The sequence below is a fragment of the Desarmillaria tabescens genome, assembly GCF_030435595.1.
Source record: "Desarmillaria tabescens strain CCBAS 213 chromosome Unknown EV420scaffold_12, whole genome shotgun sequence".
NCBI classification, from domain to species: Eukaryota; Fungi; Basidiomycota; class Agaricomycetes; order Agaricales; family Physalacriaceae; genus Desarmillaria; species Desarmillaria tabescens.
The window spans coordinates 488,715-505,553 of NW_026848311.1; the positions used below are offsets into that span (position 1 = coordinate 488,715).

Sequence of the window (16,839 nt, forward strand, 5' to 3'; positions counted from 1 at the left end):
ACAATGCATATGTTCATCGACATTTTCAGCTTCGTAGGGTGCGCAACAGATCATGTGATGATTACTGTCTATTGTCATCTTGACAACCCAATTTGCATTTCACCTTCATCCACAACCATGCCCGCTAACAAGTTGAACATCTCGCTTAGAGCTGTGAAAACAAGTTTGTATGTACATTTTCTCTTCCCCCTTCATAATTTCTAATGACTCTTTGACTAGTTCCAACATACGGGCCCTTGTAGGTCCCAAGGCAGCTCCTCCTATCCCCTCGCATGCAAGCCTGGATGTTGGCATGACAAGGCCATTATCTTCTTCTTTCTCCCTTCGACCCGGGGAACTCACGGATACATCTTCTAGGTGAGTATATAAGTTACAATGTTTATATTTTTGGTACTGATAGATGCTGTAGGTCCTCAGACCGCACACCTGCCCCATCATCCACCCTCCCCTCGTCGTTGTACAATGAGGGCCAGGTTCAAGACCCCCAGCCTCCCCCATCCTTCCCTGTTGATGACAACGAAGATATCCCTGACCTTATGGTGCTACTGGAAGGCATCAATATCCAGGCTGGACCAGCCTCAGATACATGTCTCATGTTCTCGGATACGTTCAACCAAAGCACAAATTTCCTTGATGCCATCATAGAAGCAGCCCGGCTGGGCTGCATTGATGAGGTTTCCACTGTCGAAAATATTCAACGACTCTATCAGCACATCAGCACCACCGGAATGATTCTCAAATTCCTTATCTGTATAGCTGATCATATGGCTCACCTAGAGTCAGCTCAACGGGTTGCTCTTGAATTTGGAGTGCGAAGGAACCAACGCATGGTTCTTCAATGGCTTTCTTGCATGGAAGATGAAGCTGCATGCCATTAATTTGTACATATACATAGTTTTTTTTTGAAATCTTGTTACCCGTTGCTATCTGTATAATGCATTGTTGTCTTGGAACCTTTTTCTGATGAGCGTCTGAATTCCTTTGAATTCGTAATGAGTTGATTTGGCAGGGCTAGAAATGCTGGCATGATTAGCTTACCCTGACTGTGTCTTGATAGTGGCACAAAATTACTCTCATTTAACTCGGACAGAAAATGGGAGAAAAGAATTATATGATAGAATTGAAATGTCATTCAATACGTAGAATCAATTTACACAGCTAGTACATGGGACATGAGCTACATATGCTTGGAATGAGTACATATGAAAACAGCATGAACACTGTAAATTAGCAGTGGAGATAGCGGCCCAGACATCTCGGGGAATGCCAATACGAGAATTCCATTCCAGCCATGCAAGTTCCTCTGGATCCAATAAACCAAGACTGACAGCAGGTATGACACTTGAGGATAATCGGTGTCCAGGGTAATCAAGAGGTCGAACTCGGCTGACTTAGATGGTTGTCAATAAAGAAGATTCGGGAAAGTAAGAACACTTGCCTGGGATACATTTGTACCAATTACAGCATATGTTGTCAGTGTCAAGATGCGCATTGTATCCATCAATAGAGAAGACACAATGGCAAGCTGAGCATTCTCAGCTCTCACTCTGGATTTGGCATAGCAAAGCAGGAATGAGTCCAGTTGTCACATGAAGAAGCCTTATCCGGATGCCAATTGGTGAATCAAAAAACTGAAGATTTCCATGCTCAGCAATTGACATGTTGACTGAGCAGTAGCGGGCCATAAAAGATGGCAGAGGGTGCTGCTGCAGGGGGTGCTGTTCTGGATGGCCTACATATGCTCATGAGCCATTCATTATTAGCACAGAATGAATGGAGTGCTTACGATTGTAGATGTCACTCTTGTATTTACGTGTCATGATTTTTATGAGGTTAAGGTCTAGCAAAGAAAGTTAGTAAGAACATGGAAAGTCGAAGTCAGGATCACAAACCTGGCATAGCACGCTGGCATGCAACTGTTCAAGAAAAGAATGGTCGAAATATGCCAGATGGGTGCAGGAATGCTCGAGTAGGCAAAGAGGATGCTGGTACTGGAAAACACCATCAATGGAGGGTGAGAAGGTTTCAGATAGCCAGCTCACCAGTGAAATCACAGGGATGTGATTTCACTTTCCAATAAGTACCAGCATTATTCCGATAAAGCGACATTGTACAGTCCTCTTGACTGCGATATTTGTTTAGAATATGCAGGCATATTGGTCCCAGAGATATCCTACCAAATGTGTTAGCATCGGCGAGTCAAGGAATGAGGAACACATACTTCGACCATTCAACCCATGCTTTAGACCCCGGATCGAATGAAGAAACTTCACCCACAAGATTGTGTGCCTGCAAAGATACGTGGAAGCTGGCCAGGACGTCACGAGGAGGATCATTGCTACGGAGGAGCGATCGCATAACCATGGTCAGTTTGGGAGGAGCCTGGGGCCGCGAGCAAGTTTGGCATTGGGGAGGCATGGCTATGGAGCTTATAAGGTGTGAGGGAGAATGTGCGAGATGGAAAAACTGCAACAGATTTATAGCATGAGAAACAATTGGCAAGGCTATCACAATAGATAGACTTGTCAGACGATGTGCAATGCTGACTGACAAAAGGATGGTGGGAAAGCATAATAGCAATAGCATGTCATCAGAGTGGAACATATCCACCGAGAGCATGGTCAAAGTACAACTTCGACCAGGCCATGGCAGCGGTATGAACAGAAGGTTAACTCAGCTGGGCATCATGATTGGTTGTTATTTGGCGAGAGCCTCGAATGTAAACAAAGCTGGCTCTTTCAAAGTCCGACTCATAGCTGAATGCTGTACGATGAACACTGATGAACACTGTCGTACAGTGTTCATGCCTTCACTATCACCGGCACAAGATCCCAATCGCCTCGATGCTGTAGCACAGTGTCTATGCGTTTCTCTCCTTCTACCTGCTTCTGGACGTGCTGAATTCCCCAGAAAATTGGGTGGGTTTTCTATGCACAGAATCACCCAATATAACAAGCCCGCCCGATCTTGTGCGGGGTTCATCACCTCACAGGGTGCGATTTCAATAGCATTATCCTAAACACTGTCATACAGAGTTTATGCATTACTTTCTTTCCATGAAACGATGACTATCCACTCCTTCATCTGTTAGACTGGCTTTTCACTGTTGCAGTGTTCGTAACAGCTATGTAAGTACAAGTATTTTACTCTATTAACATAGAAGCTGATGCCCAGGTATTGTTTAGGAGCCAACATACGACCTTGGGTGCAAAGTTAGAGCAGATGCCTGGACATTCTAGGATAACGCACTGTAAAATGCTGATAGAGGAAGCTCATAGCTAGCAGGATGATGCATATGGTTTGAATATATTTCCAGGTGAGCCAGCTCTCCATTGTAGCTTTCTCTGCCACTGGCTGACCTGAGTTCATCCAGATGAAGATCCTACTCGGCTTTCCGATGTCTCTCGAGTGCGCGGCAATGACGGTAGAAATGCCATCAATGTTTGCTGCCTATGAAATCTGAGCAATGAACTATCTTGAGACTTGCCCCTTACCGTGACAGTTTGAATGTGGTCCTCCATGCCTGTGTCCAACTGGTGCACATTCGAGTCTCTCCTCTCGAAGACGTATACAATGCTGTGGTCACTGCCGCTTACTATCACCCTGCAGTTCTTGGCAAATGCAACCTGTCGAGGTCGCGGCACCTTGGTAGCCTCGATAGGGAAGGTTTTGACCCTTACTCCATCTGACAGCCGGTACAGCGCGACGCCTTGCGCAGGGTCATCTAGGCAGAAGACATCCTTCTCACAGTCCATAGCTGTGTTCCCTCTTGGGCATCTGTTAGATTAGCCCCATGAATAACGAAAAAAGATTTACATCATTCCGCCTGTATCAATTGACTCCATGATATTCCCATCAGCGCCTCTGAGGAAATAGCTATTCAAAGGCATCAAAATGGTGCAAAGTGTAGCAGAATCGAGCCCACATTTTCCCATTATGGCAGCCAAATACAACGACATCCCTACTGTTGCCATTCACATGAAAATGGATGGCTTTGGGATCGAAGCTGTTGATGGTCACCAAGAAAATGCCATGTAACTGCATGTTCCCGTCAACTCGATGCACCTGCACAATGCCTTGTCAAGTAGTCATAGCCAGCCGACTGGAAGCCGGGTCGAAATGGAATGCAGTGATTTCACATGAGCCTACCATCCTCAGAACATATAGCTCTTTGAAATCCTGTGGTACTCAGCATTACAAAGTGTAGCTGAGGATGGTACTCACAGTGGTATTCTTTGCCTGCTTCCAACATGCCATGTAGCCATTCAGTGTTCCGTACATGAGCACTTCATCAGAGTCGTCCTCTCTTCTTATCCAAATCATTGCAGTGGTGTCGCCCCACGATCCTGCAGCACTTGGCCACTTTAAAAGCCTGTCATTTCATAGATCCCAGAGGCAAGTTCCGCCGGAGCCTAATGATGTTTAACATAGATTTGGTAGCATTGGCTGTGGGACTCACCTCCACTGGCCAGAAAGTTTCCCTTTTCGGTGATGGCTAAGCAGAAGACTGCAGCGTGTGAGGACTGAAGGGTTTGTTGGAGATGATAATTGGTCGGCATTGATCAAGGTTGGTATGGGGGAGGGATACACAAGGCAAGGCGGTTATATGCTGTTCTCTGATTATTGCCCTTTCCAGCATTTTTTTTGTCTTTACTCATAATGATAACCTCGACGCAGTCACTTTACGAGGCCAATGACTCTCATTGTTATGCTGAATGTCAGCTGCTCGCATTGTTTCCCGAGTTCAGAAGTCTCCAATTGTTTATGAGGGCTGCAATTGTCAAGTTTTCCACATGGAACTTGGGCGGCCCGTACTACCAGCTTATCACTATGATGACATGCATTGTTTCATGGGGGAGGGTCGCAACTTTTTGTTGAGCGCTTCGAACTCGCACTTTTTTGTTTAGTCCACTGTTATCGTTAGGATGGGCAATCCCTATTTTTGCCTACTATAACGGAGGTCCTCTATATAGACTATGCCTGGTCACTTCTCTCCATCAATGGAGACGTCTAATTCCATCTGTTACCTTGCAGACAATACTACACCCCCTGCTCCAATGGTCCTCTCACTGTGTGCTATGGATCTTTTTTTCACACCAAAGGCAACGCCATGGGCCATTGAACACCTCTCTCATTCCGGAAAGCTGAAGCCACTGGCAGGCAGATTGCGGCACACTCACTTTGCTCCATACCCGCTGCCTTCCTGCCAATCCTCGTCATTGGCAAAAGGCAAAAAAAGGGACCCCACTCCTATACCTCTGACATCACGTGCCAGCATCCCCCTGGCACTGCGAAGGGATAAAGAGAAAGGCAGAGGGACCAGTACGCCATCCTGTGATGATGAACCGCCTCTGAATGATGACATTTCAGATGAGGAGAGTACAGAAGAAGAACCCCTGTCTTCATCGCAAACCTCGATCAGTAGCAGCTCCCATCCAACTATTCAGAGGGTGCTAATTGCTCAGCCTAAGGGAGTCAGGAACCTAGGCTTAGTTCAGCTTGGTGCAAAGTTGAACTGGGAAGGCGATACCTACCAACAAGTTGTCGTATGTTCTCCCTTCCGCTTTCATTCATTTCCTGATTCTTTTTTCTGCAGAAATACGCCGAGAAGATCTTTCCGGTATATCTCAAGACGGAGATGTCTGCGAGTGGACAAGATCAAACTGATAAGGATGCCTTCAAAGATGCTGTATGTGTATTACACTGTGCTGCATTACTATCTCTTATGCAATGTTAGATGATGCAAGAGTTCGACGACCCACTCAGCAACTATGTTAATGTCTGGCCTCTCGAACAAATCATGCAGTGCCTTTGCAAAAAATTTTCAGAGAAAACACGCAAGCAATCGGCTAAAAGGACCATGGAGGCAGTGCAAACAGCCGTTGCAGGCCCTTCAGCACCTAGAAAGATATCATGAGTAAGGCAACCATACCCACAGGATCTCTAGATAGCTAACAGTTTTGTTTTTAATAGAAACATCGGGCTGCGAGGTTTTCCCTCTATCAGGTACCCTCATAGGATTATATATATTCTTGATGCCCATTGCCATGGCTTCAGAATCAGACACTTACAATGAAGCAAACGAGAGCCGTAGTTGCCGTGATCGAATGGTGGTATAGGAATGTGACGATGCCAGGAGCAACGTCAGTAGGTGCACATTACCTGGGCCATATCATCACCCTTAGCCCTATTTTGTACCCATTTCTCTGTACCATGTCTTTCAAACGAAACAAAGATCCAAATATTGGCCTTTATCAATATTATTAAATCTATAGTTGCTGCATGTCAGTCATGCCCACCTCAGCTTCAGGCTGATCATGAGCTCAGCTTTTGTTTAGCCTGCGCTGAGCATCCGCTACGTTCAATACATACCCAAATCATCAATTTCTAGGCGCGTTTGGCACATGTTGAAATCAGGTCCCTAACCATTAATTTTCGTGTAACCGGAATTCGTCTCGTAACCGGAAATTCGGCCCGCAGTTTCGGAGGACTTCGTATCTCAGGCTCGGCCCTTCCCGGAATCCCACATCGAACGTATGGTTTCGGTGTGGATTTTGGATAAACTTAGGCTACTGTTTTTGGGCCTCATTTCAAGCATGGTGGAATTGAGTCATATTCGTTCCATTTAAGACCCAATTTAAAGCACTCTTAAGCCTTTGGTTCAATAAGTAATTGAAGTAAATTGTATTTGTAGATCGAAAACTTGAGTATATACATAACAATAAAATGAGTTTAAATTTCTATATTCCCGGTGTGTATCGTACCATTAGAAGCCCGAATATCTCACAAAGACCCACCGGCTGACCATTATCAGCGCTAGCGTGCTTTCATCAGTAATCAGTACGTTAATAGGAATATCTTTGCACCGTATAGTGCATTTATTTGATGATTCATAGGTCTGTTTTTGGGATGGGATACTCTTTGTCAGCTGGTACCACGATCAAGCGGCGTTTCCTTGATCGGAAGATACTTAAAAAGCTTTGAACACAAATAGCCGCGGCCTCAATCGGTGGGGAGTCATGGACCTCTTACTTCTTTCCCTCCTTGTATTGTGCTCAACAAGCATACAGGCTGCAATATATGAAAAACTCGAGGAGCTAGCGACTCTCGATTTTGATTACATCGTTATCGGAGGTTCATATTTCTCTTCAAATTCTCAAGATGTCGTCTCGTTAATTCTTAAGTTCCAGGTGGGACAGCAGGAAACGTGCTTGCGAATCGTTTGACGGAGGAACCCGCTATTTCCGTGCTGGTCCTCGAAGCAGGTGGATCGTAGGTTCAACCTCAGGCTCTTTCAAACCGTTCGATGTTAACTTCGTCATAGAACAGCAGACGTGCTTCTCTCCCAAGTACCTTTCTTTTGCCCCCAAATAACGCCTGGAACACCATGGGATTGGAATTTCACCACAACTCCCCAACCTGGGTTGAACGGACGTTCGATCTCGCTTCCTCGAGGATATGGATTGGGAGGAAGTAGTTCCGTTAGTGCGTCCCCCTGTGCTTTTGTGTGAGTGACTGTATTGCTGATGCTAAGTCAGACTATATGGCGTACACCCGTGGTTCATCACAAGATTATGACCGCTATGCCCAGATCAGTGGTGACCCTGGTTGGGGATGGGAGGCTTTGAACCCGTACTTTAGGAAGGTTAGCGATGCCTTTCGCTTTAGTTGGTTACATTTTGTCCTGATTTCACGGTAGAATGAGCGCTTCGTTGCTCCTGCTGATCACCACAATACATCCGGAGAATACGATCCAGCGGTTCATAGCTTCGATGGCATCAACTTTGTTTCTCTTCCGGGATACCCACGCGGTACGGACGGTCGCGTCATTCAAGTGACAGAGGAGTTGCCTTGCGAGTTCCCGTTTAATCTTGATTATAATTCTGGATACCAGCTGGGCATTGGTAAGGATTCTCTAAACGACTGCCTTATCGAATGTACTGATTGTGAAGTGTTTGTAGGTTGGATGACATCAACTATTGGTAACGGGACTCGGAGTAGCTCTCAAACTTCCTATCTTGGGCCCCAGTACATCGACAGACCGAACCTGCATGTCTTGATTCACGCCCATGTAACACGAATTCTTCCCTCGGATACCAACACCATACCAACGTTCAATTCCGTCGAGTTCACTCAGGACAATGGAGGTAATCGGATACTCCAGCACTCTTAAAATTGACAGTTGATCAGCGTCTAGCAACAATGCACACACTTGCGCCGTCAAACCTCAAAGAGATCATCCTCTCCGCAGGCTCCATCGGTTCCCCGCATATTCTCCTCAATTCAGGCATTGGCGACAGCGCCGAACTTTCAGCTCTAGGAATCCAACCCGTCCTTCACCTTCCCGACGTAGGAAAGAACTTGACCGACCACCCGCGATACATCATCAACTTCTTCGTCAACAGCACAGATACCACCGAGAATCTTTATTTCCGAAATACCACTTTTCAGGTGGAGGCTCTGGCGGAGTGGGAAGCAAATCGAACCGGGTTTTTGTCGACGAGAGCATCGAATCAAGCAGGGTTCCTTCGTATTCCTCACGACACGGGTATTGTGGAAGGAGAGCCTTGCGCGGGGAACGAGACGGCGCATTATGAATTGATCTTCTCTGTATGTTATGACCTCGACCAGTACTACCAAGCTCACTATTTGTCTCCCGTACTAGAACGGTCTGGCTCGACAACCTATTCCCTCCACAGGAAACTATTTCTCAATCACGACTGCTGTTCTATGCCCATTATCGCGTAAGTATGCCCGCTTGTCTGTGTGTTTCGGTTCGTATTCATGATCCCCTTTGATGTAGGTGGGAACGTGACCATCGGCAGCACGAATCCCCTGGAACCGCCTCTGATCAACCCCAATTATTTCTCTCATCAGCAAGACCTAGCTATTATGCAGTACGCTATTGCTAGCGTGCAGAAATTTGTCACCGCCCCGGCATGGGGAGGTTATATCCTCGGCATCGCAACAAACACCACTGAAGATGACATCAGAGATGGCGTAGGCAGTATCGACCATTCAGCGGGTACCGCAAGCATGTCCCCTCCCAATGCGGATTGGGGGGTGGTCAACCCGGATTTGAAGGTGAAAGGCGCGAAAGGTATAAGGATTGTCGATGCGTCAGTTCTTGTGAGTTCTTTTGAGTGACTTTCTTCTGAGTAGTGGTCTTAGGGTGTTTCTTTCTCAGCCCTTTCTGCCAGCAGCGCATCCTCAGGTAGCAGTTTATGCCATTGCTGAGAGAGCGGCGGGTCTCATTCGAGCGGGATAGATATTGAGAGGGAAATTGTCGACGCTAGGATAATAGTCATATGGATCAGGGGCCTGTTTCCTGGAAGGCAAATGAAACATAATGCTTTAATCTGTGTATCAAGGACTGTCTTAAATACTTTCCAAGTAGCTATAGAGGTAATTCTAAACCGTCGAAATGGGAGAATGGGCTGATGGTGCAGTGTCTGGATTGTAGAAGCACGAAAGCAGAACATGGTAGTTGAGTCAATAGTCTGGAGTTTCCTCATGATGTTATTTAACTCAAGCTATCTTGAACTTGAGCGCCGGCGCACAATTCTTAAGTATTTTGGCACTGGCCATGAAATTAAGTAGTTGTGCACTCATTCTCTTGTTTCGGACCATTATTTATTTAGCCTGTCTTGAGCGATGGTCCACGGCGAATCATCGACAGCCCATGGCCTATTGGTCTTGTATATATCGGCAGTCAAGAGGAAAGACCTTCATTGTTACCGTGCTCGAGATGTCTTTTTCTTTAGCTCCTTATGAGACAAGCTTGAAACACATGAAGTACATAGGAAGAACGCAGCACTGCATTATCTAGTCCTACAGCTTTCTATACAATAGTAACGGTGGTCACTGCAGGTCGGTCTCCCTCACAAGGGCATACAAGAAAGGATTTATGTACAATGAGAAAATTATATCTACTCTGAGTCAGACGGAAGCGGCATTCTCTCCTCCATTGAACATCCATAAAACTTCACCGATAGTCCTTCAAAATCGTGTAAAGATTGAAGGAGAGGCTCCTGTATCCCAAAGGTGTACGGAATGCAAAGGGTCAAAGATCTGAGAGGTGCGACCCCATTCGATTGAGCGTCCTGGGTTCTCCGCGATGCTACCAAATTAAGGAGCCCATTGTGAGAAGCAAGTGGCGACGGTATAGAGTGATAAGATGGCTGAACACCCGGTGCGTAGAAATCATCATGAATGTAAAGATGCTTTAAACGCGGCACAAGACATGACACCGCGGATCCTTTATAACGTAACTTCCGATAAAAACGAGAAGCGTATTTTGCCTTGACGTTTAACGATAATGTGGTCAGGGTTGGCGGACATGTTTTCAATATCACCACAACATGTCCAATAGGAAGAGCGGGGAGAAAAAGGGTTCGAAGTTGGCACAGCGAATTTGAAAGGAAGTCAACCGTGTCCAGGATGTAAGGCTCAGACGAAAAATGACATTTAGTCTGTAAATGTTGTAATGCCGGAAGGTACAGATGCTTCAAACATTCGGAATATGTACGAATCGAGAGCCAGCTGAGCTTCGCATGCGACAGCGTTTGAAAGTTCTCCACGTCCGACCAGCGTTTGAATGAAACGTCATCCGAAATTCGTAGTGTAGCCTGATGTAAGTCAGGGGCGTCCCGAAAAAGGTCTCTAAGTTCAGCGGTATTTTGAATATCGCCACTGAAATGCTTCAGCTGTCGAAGCGGCAGCAAAATCTGGGACAAACTGATTCCTTGGAGCGAAACGTCCTCCAATTGATGCGCGTTATGAAAAAGCTCAATAGGTAGTGCAATAACATCAAATCAGTGATCCAGGAAGGGGGGCTGGGCTGGGTTTAGGACCGCATCCTGCACATCTATATTGAGCCGTTTAAGCGCCGGAAAGTCAGCAACCCCAACAAAGGACGCCATTGTTTGGAAGCGGACCGGTGTAAGAGTCAAATCGACGATACTCCAGCGATGGGTGTGGCGCAACAATGGCTTCAGGGGACGCGCCCAATTATCCATGGCAGAGAAATCCATCGTCACATCCAATAAACGTCGCGAGGGATCGATGGAGATATTTTCGGAGGGGGCGCAGCTTCGCTTTGGGAAAATTGTCAGAGCGTTCGTCTCCCAGAATATCTATATGAGCTCAGAGCGCTGGGGTGGACACCGCAATGGCCCGCCAGGCGCGACACACGCGGCAAAATGTCCATGGTGCGGACTTTTTGATATCCAGGGTATCATGAATGGACGTTCGAGGCAGGTTCCTCATGGCAATTTGGAGAATCTCGGCGATAACTTCCACGGGTAGGAGGGATATGGGAGCTGAGAAATATGGCACACGAGAAGTTGTGTTGGATAAGAAGATGATCTCATTAGCAGAGGGAAGAGGTAAAGGGACGAGAAGGGATTTCTGAAACGAGATGCTGGCCCGGTTTTGATCTCTTCGTCTGTGAAAACGAGAAAGAAGTGATTCAAGAAAGTGGATATTTTGCTCGACATCGACAGATTCTTCTTCGAGTGCGTCTGTACATTCGCGAATTAACGCGATCTCAGATTGGGTAAGCGAGTTGCTGGGGCTGGGTCCTAGCAGGGGAACTGATGATGGAACCGCGTCTGAGTCTTCCCCATCGAGTGTAATGGATTGACGCAACTGAGAAATTCTACATAATCTCTCATTAGTAAAGAAATTTTCAGGAAGAAAGAGAGTGTTCTAGGTCGGATTCCTAAGTACTTACCTTGCAATTATGGTCATTTTTAAGTTAGCAGCGATGATATCGGCTCCACAGCAAAAGCGCAGGAATAGCACTTTCTTTCTTTACAAGAGGAAGCAAGTCGAATAATATCACACCGAAAGAATGGAAAATCTGACAATACAGCACGATAATGACAGTCGTTTCCAAAGTGGTTGTGACAGTAATTTCTACGACATTTTATTGGTACCAACCTATGCCTATAACAGGAAGGACCCTTGCAATGTTTTATGATTCTACCCGATACCGCCATCATCTCTAACAGTGGCTGAGATTGCAACGCTCTCTAACCCCCCCACTCCCTGTCTACCTCGAATATTGTTCTCTCTAATTCTGTTATTTTGGGTCTACGTGCTACCGGCACTGCTCTGCGGTGAAATTGAAAATCAACAATCGACTAAAGGCGCAATATTTTGAAGAGCATCGATATCTCAATGTACATGCGTTCTAGCGGGTTTGAAAAACTAACAAAAAAAAATACCAAAAAAAAATGAGCAAAGCATACGAAGTGCATCATTCCACTCTCCCTCGATCCAAATAACTCAAATTCATGCGAGTAACTGTGGATATTTGTCTAGCCTGGTAAAGCAAGTTACTGGAGCCTGGTCCTAGCAAGAGGACGGATGATGCTAAAAAGGCGATTCTTTACGTCTTCATAGGGTATCAGGCTCCCTGACGCCCATTATTTACCCTTCTTTACGCTGAACGTGAGATAGTACTTATCGCGTCGTTTCTCGAAAGCTATTTCACTCGAAGTGTCGCCCCAGATATGTTTCCACAATCACTGGCATAAGCCTAGGCCAGTACGATTATGTGCATGAGGGTGAATAGCCATGGAATGATGCGCCTCGTATGTCTTTACTTGGTCTCGGCCTGTTCTTGTTGATTTTTATGTCTAGAGCGAAGTACTCGTCGCGTAAAGTTCATGGCAGATGCGCTCCAAACATTGCATCGTGTACAGCATTGCGTCCGGTTTAAAAGCATCGCTCAAGCTCGTTCTGCCAATTCCATGCATGATAATAATATCATTCTCTACTCCTCAGAAGCAAAAGGATAGTCTGTATACCCCTCTGCAACCTCCCCATGCAAATAAAACGTCGGCCTATTATACGGCGCAAAAGGTAGATTCTTCTTCAACCTCTTCGGCAGATCAGGCTATCAAAAAAAAACCCATCAGACACAACCCAACCCAACAAACGGAAGAAAACCTCTACTCACATTCGAAATAAAGTACCTCCCAAACGCAACAAGATCCCCCTTCCTATCCGCCACCTCCATCGCCTCCTCCCGGGTATACCCCCCTGCCGATATCAACGGCCTCGGCGCCCACAACTCTCTTATAAAATCATTCGACTCGCCCGCACCCACATTATTGCTCGTCTGGTTCCCAGATATCCTCGGCTCCACAACATGTATATACGCCAAATCCGCGTGGCGTTGCCCGATCTTCGTCACCAAGTACGAAAACGTAGGAACGGGGTCCTCCATGCGCATACCCTGCCATGGCGACCATGGGCTCAGCCGGATGGCGGTACGACTCGCCCCGACCGCGTTGACGACCGCATCCACGACTTCAAGTCCGAACCGTGCACGGTTCTCGATGCTTCCTCCATAAGCGTCCGTACGCTTGTTAGATACGTCCTGAAGGAACTGATCGATAAGATACCCATTCGCACCGTGGATCTCGACGCCGTCGAAACCTGCTTTGGACACGGCATTGGCAGCTGCTTGGGCGTAGAGCTTGGGGTATTCGTGGATCTCATCTAGAGTGAGCGGGCGAGGTGTATCGGGGTAATCGGAGAGCTTGATAGCAGAGGGAGCGACATATTCCAGGGATGGATCCTCGTCTTTGAGGTCGGAAAGCTCGGCGGCACGCCCCAAGGCCCACAGTTGGCAGAAAATATAGCTTCCCTTGGCGTGGACGGCGTCGGTTACCTGGTTGTCGATGAGATAAGCTTCGGAATGAGGTACTGATACATACCTCCTTCCATGCATCTAGCTGCTCCTGTGTCCATAATCCTGGTACATTCTTGTATCCTCCAGCCCTTTGTGCAATAAGCGCCGCCTCCGTGATTAGAAGGGTACCAGGTTCGCTACCTCTCTGCGAATAGTACTCCTTCATGACTGACGTATATGGGACATGTCCTTTCTCCGACGACTTGTATCGCGTCAATGGTGCGTGGACAATACGGTGATTGAGGGTGAGATTGCCGATTTTGATGGGTTGAAAGAGCTTTGAGTCTGCCATTGTCGATGTGGAGGGAATAAACGCGGCGGCTTTTATAGTCAGTTCGCTGAACAATAGCGGTAGCTGAATATTGAATGCTTATTGATCCATTCCAATCGCCATTAACGGGATGATGCTTTGCTTGTTCCGATATGGCCTTAAAAGGATTTGCTGAATAAGAGATGACAAGGAACGGTGAAAGTCGGCGAGCTAGCCCATTGAATGATCTACTCGAATGGCAACCGGTACTAGCTAAGTGCAGGTTGAAGAAAGCAATCGTGAGAAAGACATCCTAATCCTGGGATTTTTAGGCTGGGCAATCAGAAGGGAGATGGCGCGGTCTAAGCGAGCGATGATTATTGCAATGATCAAACTCGGGGTTGGCGTGCAATATCATTGGCTATCATTGCCGGTACCGTAGTCGATGCCTACAGTCAGAATGAGAATATGAGTGCCTAAATCAGATGAAAAAAATGGTATTATGGACCTCGAAATAAGCACCGACTCCATCGCAACCCGAACACAATCAGCGCTGAAAAGTTCTTGACGATTCTGACAAACCAGAGTTAGCTTCATTTTTTGTCATCAGGTCAGTACTCACAAATAGTTCCTACCAAGCCCAGGTATCGCCGTCTATCTCAAATCTGCAAGGCCGCGCCAGTGCCTAGCCTTAGGATACTGAATGACTGCGCGCTATCCTCCGGTCAGATGGCCACATCCTTCGCTTAGCCTCTTCAGGTCCTTTTGCAAGCGGCGGCCTTTTCGAGTCGTGGCGCCCACTAGACGAAACGAGTGCACACTCCTGTAAGAAATCCTTCGTCACTATCGATGTTCGATTCGACGACGCTCCAGAGGAATTGCTAGCAGTTGCTGGAAATCGAGGCTGACAAGTGATGGTGGAAGTAATAGCCTCTGGCAACCTGATGTTCTGAAAGTCAGGTAAAGCAATAGTGCCTTGCCAGTCGATATACGAAACGACGTTCGCTGCCCCAGAGGTCCGTGAGAGGTCGGGATGAATGGGATAAGGAACCGTCAGCCCACGCTCAGGTGGAATGATGTGAGGTGCCATCGATATATTATACATTGCTGCAACAGCTGAACTAGTTCGGGGAGATCGGAAGGCTTCGACCTACTCAGAACAGAGCTAGGACATGGGGGAAGAAGATGCTGCGCTGGACGCTTGGGATTCGGCTCGCCGAGGCGCTGGACAGGAAGTAGCTTGAATGTAAGAAATCATGTTTAGCTCTGCAATACAGGATATGTTAGTCCATTACTAACTTGCAAGCAAGCGAAGCTGCTTACAAGGTCCGCGGACTCCCTCTACAGGTTCATTGGACTAATATTGCTTGTCAACGGCAGGCCCAATCCTGTATTTCTTGGCAGCAAGCTCCTCATTGTCCTTCTCCCTCGCGTAAAGCGGCTGGCTCTGCAGCTCCGGACTAACATCCTCCTTGAAGAATAAACTTCCAATCTGCGAAAACGGCCGCTGATGAAGACCCAGATCGAGGAACAGCATTTCCTGTATCACAGCGCCGATGTCTTCGTCAAAAGTATTGAACCATCGTTTCTCCGGCGCCACGTTGTCTATACGTTCTATGAGGATGAAATCCAACAGTATGGCAGACCAAGATTACGGCGTGCTGCTCCATGCCAGAACGTGTGGAGTAGGATGTCCGATAACATATTCCATTGTGGCTACTTCGCTGGCTGTGGACAAGTGTGTATTGCCTACGAGTGCGCAAGCGATTCGTGCAATGGCCTCACGTCCATTGTCCAATCGAGAAGAAAAATCTTTTCATAAGCTCCTATACAAAATGTTAGACTCACTACGTAAGAAGAAAAAAATGGAGAACGACCTTGAACGATGCTTTCAAACCGAACGCAGCGTTGTGCATTGAGGGCCAACGATGCAATCTTCTGAAGCGTATCTGATTTGAAGCTTACGCGACGAATACTTCGTTCTAGAGGTAAAAAATGAATAAAAGTCGGCCGAAACAAAGTAAAGACATACGAAGCGCGTCGAGCCACTCGCCTTCATGATCGTACCAACCTATGAATACGCTGGCGATTGTTGAAATACGTCTGGGACGACAATTCAAGTGAAAGAGCTTTCGGGAAACAGCGAAAGAATATGGTAGCATAAGAGAGGGGTGTTGTGGCAAGTCACAAAGTGCCAAAAGTGCTAAGTCTCCTGAACGACGAGAATGGCTGTATTGAGTTATTGGCATAGAGGCGTCGAATCCAAGGGACCTTGTACATTGTGTCTTACTCGCTTTCAGCCTCTCCGGCGATATATCACACCACCGAGTCCATCCCTATACGCCTCATCGAAAGTGCCATCTTGTTCTCCTAGTTAGAATGCACTCGCTCAGCCAAAGGTTACACACACCTTTGTGATATCTTCAAGCCACAACGATTATGTAGCACGCTGCATGCAAGTGAAAAGTCTTCGAGAAATACGGGCAAAGAAAAGAAAAGGCTCGTCACCTGTGTCTGCTCAGTACGCACGCGGCAAGATTCCATGGGGCAGAAAACGGGGATTCAAAACTCATAGATAATGCATCTGAGGAGAAAAAAACCTCATTAGTCCAAGTTCATAGGTAGCCGGACTAGAGAACACACCAATACGGAAACACCGCTAATGCTATCTATCTCCTCGTCTGTCACCAAACGTTCTATACTCGCTGAAAGGCGCCCTTGAGTTCTAATGTTTAGGTTTTGCGAATTGACTTGTAGTGCACAAGCGAAGGATGGTGGTATGAAGAAGAGATCCGTCGGAAGTAGCCGAAACTGACGTCCGTCTTATGACCAGCCTCGGACGCTTTTTCCACATGTCTCACGATGGCTAGCCCACTTTACTGCA

At 46.8% G+C, this 16,839-nt stretch overlaps 8 protein-coding genes across 8 annotated transcripts; 3 read left to right on the top strand and 5 right to left on the bottom strand.

Annotated features, from left to right (window-relative positions):
- Positions 1-117: 117 nt before the first annotated feature.
- EV420DRAFT_1478299 (uncharacterized protein) lies at positions 118-878 on the top strand (the record flags this gene model as incomplete). Its single annotated transcript, XM_060469482.1, has 3 exons — positions 118-167; positions 220-357; positions 410-878. 3 exons carry the CDS (start codon positions 118-120, stop codon positions 876-878), a joined length of 657 nt encoding a protein of 218 aa, XP_060332566.1.
- Positions 879-1,920: 1,042 nt separating this feature from the next.
- EV420DRAFT_1641079 (uncharacterized protein) lies at positions 1,921-2,418 on the bottom strand (the record flags this gene model as incomplete). Its single annotated transcript, XM_060477186.1, has 3 exons — positions 1,921-1,991; positions 2,043-2,173; positions 2,222-2,418. The coding sequence occupies 3 exons, from the start codon at positions 2,416-2,418 to the stop codon at positions 1,921-1,923; spliced, it is 399 nt and encodes a 132-aa protein (XP_060332567.1).
- Positions 2,419-2,801: 383 nt separating this feature from the next.
- Positions 2,802-4,559, bottom strand: EV420DRAFT_1478300 (uncharacterized protein; the record flags this gene model as incomplete). Its single annotated transcript, XM_060469483.1, has 9 exons — positions 2,802-2,927; positions 3,198-3,235; positions 3,360-3,450; positions 3,495-3,777; positions 3,817-3,876; positions 3,926-4,065; positions 4,150-4,179; positions 4,225-4,346; positions 4,460-4,559. The coding sequence occupies 9 exons, from the start codon at positions 4,557-4,559 to the stop codon at positions 2,802-2,804; spliced, it is 990 nt and encodes a 329-aa protein (XP_060332568.1).
- A 441-nt stretch (positions 4,560-5,000) lies between these two features.
- On the top strand, positions 5,001-5,917 carry EV420DRAFT_1478301 (uncharacterized protein; the record flags this gene model as incomplete). The annotated part of the gene is made up of 4 exons (XM_060469484.1): positions 5,001-5,322; positions 5,371-5,546; positions 5,597-5,689; positions 5,738-5,917. 4 exons carry the CDS (start codon positions 5,001-5,003, stop codon positions 5,915-5,917), a joined length of 771 nt encoding a protein of 256 aa, XP_060332569.1.
- Positions 5,918-6,937: 1,020 nt separating this feature from the next.
- EV420DRAFT_1532675 (alcohol oxidase) lies at positions 6,938-9,554 on the top strand. Its single transcript, XM_060472730.1, has 10 exons — positions 6,938-7,134; positions 7,191-7,272; positions 7,325-7,485; positions 7,539-7,645; positions 7,700-7,904; positions 7,962-8,147; positions 8,198-8,610; positions 8,666-8,744; positions 8,804-9,129; positions 9,188-9,554. The coding sequence occupies exons 1-10, from the start codon at positions 7,020-7,022 to the stop codon at positions 9,266-9,268; spliced, it is 1,755 nt and encodes a 584-aa protein (XP_060332570.1). The 5' UTR covers positions 6,938-7,019; the 3' UTR covers positions 9,269-9,554.
- Positions 9,555-10,814: 1,260 nt separating this feature from the next.
- EV420DRAFT_1641082 (uncharacterized protein) lies at positions 10,815-11,751 on the bottom strand (the record flags this gene model as incomplete). Its single annotated transcript, XM_060477187.1, has 3 exons — positions 10,815-11,135; positions 11,194-11,659; positions 11,735-11,751. 3 exons carry the CDS (start codon positions 11,749-11,751, stop codon positions 10,815-10,817), a joined length of 804 nt encoding a protein of 267 aa, XP_060332571.1.
- A 1,030-nt stretch (positions 11,752-12,781) lies between these two features.
- On the bottom strand, positions 12,782-13,997 carry EV420DRAFT_1641083 (uncharacterized protein; the record flags this gene model as incomplete). The annotated part of the gene is made up of 3 exons (XM_060477188.1): positions 12,782-12,904; positions 12,968-13,684; positions 13,731-13,997. 3 exons carry the CDS (start codon positions 13,995-13,997, stop codon positions 12,782-12,784), a joined length of 1,107 nt encoding a protein of 368 aa, XP_060332572.1.
- Positions 13,998-15,312: 1,315 nt separating this feature from the next.
- EV420DRAFT_1478305 (uncharacterized protein) lies at positions 15,313-16,014 on the bottom strand (the record flags this gene model as incomplete). The annotated part of the gene is made up of 4 exons (XM_060469485.1): positions 15,313-15,569; positions 15,804-15,832; positions 15,921-15,937; positions 15,988-16,014. 4 exons carry the CDS (start codon positions 16,012-16,014, stop codon positions 15,313-15,315), a joined length of 330 nt encoding a protein of 109 aa, XP_060332573.1.
- Between the last annotated feature and the right edge of the window lie 825 nt (positions 16,015-16,839).

What these genes read in the sequence shown, in the direction of transcription:
- EV420DRAFT_1532675 (XM_060472730.1), top strand. Translation starts at nt 7,020, where the DNA reads ATGGACCTCTTACTTCTTTCCCTCCTTGTATTGTGCTCAACAAGCATA. An exon ending in TGATTACATCGTTATCGGAG is followed by an intron (nt 7,135 to 7,190) that starts GTTCATATTTCT and finishes CTTAAGTTCCAG; the next exon opens with GTGGGACAGCAGGAAACGTG. An exon ending in GTTCACTCAGGACAATGGAG is followed by an intron (nt 8,148 to 8,197) that starts GTAATCGGATAC and finishes ATCAGCGTCTAG; the next exon opens with CAACAATGCACACACTTGCG.